Source organism: Meles meles, chromosome 1 (assembly GCF_922984935.1).
Source record: "Meles meles chromosome 1, mMelMel3.1 paternal haplotype, whole genome shotgun sequence".
NCBI lineage: Eukaryota > Metazoa > Chordata > Mammalia > Carnivora > Mustelidae > Meles > Meles meles.
Genome location: NC_060066.1, coordinates 199,975,417 through 199,981,571, shown reverse-complemented (window position 1 = coordinate 199,981,571; position 6,155 = coordinate 199,975,417). Strand labels below are relative to the sequence as shown.

The following is a 6,155-nucleotide window of genomic DNA, read 5'->3' as shown; positions in this document are numbered from 1 at the left end:
GCTTCTTTTACCTTTCCATCGGTGGCCTTTTTGGAGAGGAGCTGGTTGAAGACTTGGAGTCCACAGAGTCTCTCCTGAAAGAAGAGAAACTGGAGATGAGACTCTTTAAGTTAGCACCAGGACTGATCTAGAGAGCTCAGAGGCTGGGGAGAAAGCTTCTGGGAGCCAGGCCTGCTGGGCTGAGAGTGGTGGAACCCACCTCGACCACAGTTGCCTGGAGACAAAGCTGCAAGTCCTGCAGGCTAGACACCTGCCCCTACCCTCCACTGAATGAAGCAATCAAGGGAAGGAGGTCTTATATGTGCCATGTACATTATGTGTGTTATGCATGTGTTACTAATGGTTTTTTTTTTTTGGAAAGATTTTATTTATTTATTTGACAGAGATCACAATCAGGCAGAGAAGCAGGCGGGGGCGGGGGCAGGCTCCCTGCTGAGCAGAGAGCCGGATGCGGGGCTCGATCCCAGGATTCTGGGATCATGACCTGAGCCAAAGGCAGAGGCTTTAACCCACTGAGCCACCCAGGCGCCTCTAATGGTTTTTTTTTTTTTTTTTTTTTTGGAAAGATTTTTTATTTTTAAGTGATCTCTATACCCAAACTGGGTCTTGAACTTACAACCCTCAGGTCAAGAGTCGTGTGTTCTACCAACTGAGCCAGCCAGTCACCCCCACACCTTTACTTTGTGTTACTAATTATTAATCATTAATTCTCAGCAGACTCCCCTCCTCCTTGCTGTCAGGCAGGCCTTGGCTAGCTGGAGTCCACAGAGACTGGTATTCCTGGGACTGCCTATTCTCAGGAGGAGCCAAGGAGCCGGAAAAGATCAGCGGCAGCCTCCCCTGCGGGCACCTTACTTAGGAGAAGGGGAGAGAGGCACACAGGCCTTGGAGATAGTAGAGCTGTTAAAATGACAAGTGAAATGGTGCATAAAATTAGATGCATACTATTTCTAAAGTCACACAAGAAAAGCAATGCCTAGGAGGAAAAAAGATTGAAAGAAAATGTGATCAGGGCTCCTGGCTGGCTCAGCTCGTAGAGAATGGGACTCTTTTTTTTTTTTTTTCCCATTTTATTTATTTTTTTAGCGTAACAGTATTCATTGTTTTTGCACAACACCCAGTGCTCCATGCAAAACGTGCCCTCCCTATTACCCACCACCTGTTCCCCCAACCTCCCACCCCTGACCCTTCAAAACCCTCAGGTTGTTTTCCAGAGTTCATAGTCTCTTATGGTTCGCCTCCCCGAGAATGGGACTCTTGATCTCAGGTAGTAAGTTGGAGCCCCACGTTGGGTGCAGAGATTACTCAAAAGAAAAAACTAATCTAGGGCACCTGGGTGGTTCAGTTGTTAAGCATCTGCCTTAAGCTCTGGTCATTATCTCAGGGTCCTAGGATCGAGCCCCGCATCAATGCGCCCCGCCTCAGGCTCCCTGCCAGCGGGGAGCCAACTTCTTCCTCTCCCTCTGATCCTCCCCCTGCTCCTGCTCTCTGGCTCTCTCAAATAAATAAAATCTCTAAAAATAAAAATAAAAAAATCTGAAAAAAAAAAAGGAAAGAAGGAAGATACAACCATGGTTACAGTAGGGTGATGGGATCAGAGGTGAAAATTTATTTCTATTCTCCAAAATGCATGTAGCTACATTCTCTTTATGCTATCTAATACGTTCCCCCTTTTAATGGTTTTATGAAATTAATCTGTGTTTAAATTGTAAACATCACTTCCCATTTCACTTACCCAGGCTTCCTATATATATGTATATATACATATATATTTTATATATATAATATATATAATATATATTATATATTAAATATATATTATATATTTATAAATAAATATAATATAATATAAATATATATTATATATTTATATATATATACATATATATATATTTATATATATATATATATTTTTTTTTTTTTTTAAGTAATTTAGCGCCTGATCTGGGGTTGGAACTCATGACCCTGAAACCAATCGTTGCACGCTCTACTGACTGAGTCAGCCAGGCGTCCCCCGAGACTTCTTTTTAAGTCCAGGGTGGGCATCCCCTTCTAAGGTACTACAAAATGTTCTTACCTACTATGTTCTTACCTACTATGTATGTTATCCGACCAGCCCCCACGTAATTTCCACAAGCACAGAGCTTGGTGGGGTTTGTTCACTGTGGTGGACGCTGTCCCTGCAGAGCCCACGTTCCCTCGGGCACTCACTCTCCCTGTGCACTGGGACCCAAGGACTCCGTGCTGAGGGGTCCCCCAGCCTGTGCCCACAAGAGTTCTCCGTGCCAGCCAGTGCCAGCCGGCCAATGGGATGGAAGTGCCAAGGAGTTAAGGACCCCGGAAGCAGTCTTCAACCAGACACTTAGGAATTGGTGGATAAACACCCCAGCGTCCTCAGCCCTCAGGGGGTGAACCGAGGTGTGTTCTCCACGGTCACCCAGGGTTCCCCGGCAGGATTTAAGCCCTGGTTGCCCACAGCACTAGCCTGCCCACTAACACACCCTGGGCTGGCTTCCTTCCCTTCCCCATCTCGCTTCCCTCACTCTTCTCTCTGCATCTCCTGAAATCACTTCCCAAGTAAACCCCTTGCACTTGAACTTGTGTCTCAGGGTCTGCTTCTGTGGAATCCAATTTCATACCTGGACTGGCTTATTCCAGGCCAACAGAAGACCGTCTAACACAAAACGGGTGCTGTATAAGTATTTGTTGCCAAATGCCGTGGAACTGACCAATGCAGAAATATAAAAACTCAAAAGGTGGGAAGAGAAAGCTCCCCAGTGGCAACTATCGCTGGTCCATTCCTTCTGGTTCCTTTCCTACGTGCACACAAGCATATATAACAGGTGTGCTAAAAAGGGAGACAGTGGTCTGAGCTGCAATCCCAGCCCTGCCCTGGGCAGGTTATCTTCTCTGAATATGGGTTCCCTGCCCCCGTCAAGTGGGGGAGAAAAGCACCTGTGTCCAGGGGCTGGCTGGGAAGAGGTTTCTGTCCCTATAGCAGTTTTCAGAACACAGAAGTCCTCCACGCCCGGTAGTCCTAGGCACCTGATTTCTGGTTTTCCAGATTGTGCAGTGTTCCCTACACAGACTTCCAGCTGCCACCTCATCCTCTAGGTGGCATGGGAGATAGTGGTTAAGGCGGCTTTAGGGGCTAGGCCTGACTATCCTGTGGGCCAGACTCATTCGGCCCCAGATCTTCACCCCAGCTTAAACACAGGGGAGGCAGCAGAGACAGAGAGGGGGAGGAGCGACCCTTCTTCACAAGCCCCTCTAATCCCACACTGGACCCTGGGACTTCCCCTTCGGGGTTCCTCCCCGAATGCCCCATGGGGACGGACAGGTGCAGGCCCAAGTGGAAAGCTGGAATTCTTGCAGTAGAAAAAAGAAGAGAAGACATGAGCCTCAATCCCAGAGACTCCCCATTTTCTGGCCCTTCTTTATTGCCTTACTTTTTAGAGCACACCAGAAATATTCTGCAATTACTGCAAATGATCGTTGCGAAAAGTATTTAGGAGCAAGAAAAAAATGCTTAGAATACAACAGGAAGATAAACAGGGACATAATTGTTTGTATACTCTGCCTATAGGAATGGAAAAATTATGTATATTAGTCGATCAGGACGGGGAGGGAGGAAGATGTCCAAAAGCTGTTTCATTTGTTGGAAGTGGCACACTGTAGACAAATATTTTTCATTTTTATTTTATTTTTTTTAAAGATTTTGAGTAATCTCTACACCCAGCATGGGGCTCGAACTCACAACGCTGAGATCAAGAGTTACGTGCTCTTCTGACTGAGCCAGCCAGGCACTGCTCATTTAAATTTTAAATATCACTAATGTGGATAGTGTTTATATAATAAATAATGATAGTGAGTCATCATTAAGGAAACTAAAACAAAAAATTCACCAAATGAGTTGAAATTGGACCCTTGCCAGCTTAATTTTCCCCACGAGGTGGGGAGACAACCTACTCATTCCCTGCTTGGCCTTAGTGACAATTTCATTTCCCAGGGAAAAGTACTCTTGATTTTGGCTCAGGTCATGATCTCAGGGTCATGAGATTGAGCCCGTGTCAGGCTCTGTGCTGGGTGTGGAGCCTGCTTAAGATTCTGTCTTGCCCTCTCCTTCTGCCCCTTACCCCTCTCTAAAAAAGAAAAAAAAAAAAAAGAGGAGAAGGGTATACATCAAAATGTTAACAGTGGTATTTCTGTTATTTTCTTTTGTGTTTGAGTTTCTAAACTTTTTACACTAAATGTGCCTTACTGTTGAAATAAATACATGTATTTGGAAAAGTTATAAAATAATATACAGCATATAATTCCATGTTATTGACAAAATAAGCACACAAAAATGTCTGGAAGGATATATATGTTACATAAATGATACATGTATTTATTATGTATGTATGTATGTATGTATGTATGTATTTAGAGAGTGTTGGGGGGAGGAGCAATAGGAGAGGGAGAGAGAGAATCTCAAGCAGAATCTGCATTGAGCACAGAGGCTGATCCGGGGCTCAGTCTAACAACCCTGAGATCATGACCTGAGCTGAAATCAAGAGTGGTATGGTCAACTGACTGAGCCACCTAAGCATCCATAAATTATATATATACAAATATATATATATGCCACCCAGGCACCCTAACTTATTTTTTTTAGTAAACTCACCACCCCAAGATCAAGAGTCAAATGCTCTACTGAGCCAGCCAGGTGCCCCTCACTTATTTAATTTTTATAAAAATGGGATCATACCATATATACTATATCATACCCACAGCTTCTCCTAATGCTTAGTGAATATTTTCCCACGTCATTAAATTTTTTTCTACCCAGCACTGCCTCTCCATGGAGGCCCTATCAGCTTTTTGAACATAGTAAGTGGTTTTTCAATGTGTGGGACTGTCCTGTGCTTGGAAGGATACATAGGATCCTTGCCCCACAGCTGTTTGCACAGCCCAGACTGGGAGTAGCGTGGTAGAGGTATGTCTCCCTTCTGGGTGAGATCTTTTCTTCTACAGCATCATTCCCTAAAAGTGTTTTCTGCAAAACACTTGTTTTCTAGGATTATAATAAACATTCATTTTAAAATGGTTCAGAGATTAAAAATGTTTCAGAAACGCCAGCAGAAATATGTTACACGTACAACATTAAGTCTTTATGCTTTAATCTGGTTAATTCCTTTTTTTTTCAAAGCCCCCCAGTGTGGGGCTTGAACTCACAACCCCAAGATCAAGAGTCCCGTGCTCTTCCGACTGAGCCAGCCAGGTGCCCCTAACCTCGTTAATTCCTTAAAATGAATTCCTTATAGTGTCTATATTGGGTAAAAAGGTATGTTCGTTAAAAATATTGCTATATCGGGGGCACCTGGGTGGCTCAGTGGCTTAAGCCTTTGCCTTCGGCTCAGGTCATGATTCCAGGGTCCTGGAATCGAGCCCCGCATCAGGCTCTCTGTTTAGGGGAGCCTGCTTTCCCCTCTCTCTCTCCACCTGCCTCTCTGCCTACTTGTGATCTGTCTGTCAAATAAATAAATAAAAATCTTTTAAAAATATTGCTATATCATGGATGATACTATCCATAAAATACCTACTATTATCTACCATCAGATACTATTCAGTATTATTTAAAACTGCCTCCTTACCTAGTAGATGAACAAATGCAGATCCCCCCCGCCCCGACCCAGGGAATTAAGGGCTCTAGTCTCATAGGGAATAGGTCGGATTTATTTGTGCATCGATGAGGACTTTTATCTGCTCTCATGGATAAGGCATTTGGGTCTACATGAAGTGGTGGGCAAGGGGGAATGGACATGGAATTGAGACAAACAACTCTTCTCAGCAGAAGATGCGATCCTACTCGGTCACGTAACAGCTGTGTGGTCTTGGAAAAATCCCTGCTCCCCAACCTCCGGCTTCCTCCTCACGAAATGGAAATGTTGAATAGAGAGCCAACAGAACACTCTACTTTCCGTAGGGTTAAGTGAGTTCCTAGCCCCATTTACCTGGAACCCTGACAAGGGTGGGATGTCAGCTGTGTTACTAGGCAACGTTGCTTATAGCAAATGAGCCCTGATTGGTAAATTACATGCAGGCAGGAAGGGCTCTGAATGCAATATAAATAATTAGTGGAAAACCATAGCTTTGGGGAGCTGCGCCAAGGT

General features: G+C 44.3%; 1 protein-coding gene across 2 annotated transcripts in view; it reads right to left on the bottom strand.

Annotated features, from left to right (window-relative positions):
• TCEA3 (transcription elongation factor A3) overlaps positions 1-6,155 on the bottom strand; it is a 36,728-nt gene that overhangs the window by 23,093 nt on the left and 7,480 nt on the right. For both annotated transcript variants that reach the window (XM_046012438.1, XM_046012448.1), the window contains exon 5: positions 12-74. In XM_046012438.1, the coding sequence (XP_045868394.1) occupies positions 12-74 (63 nt within the window). The remainder of the gene's footprint in view (positions 1-11; positions 75-6,155) is intronic.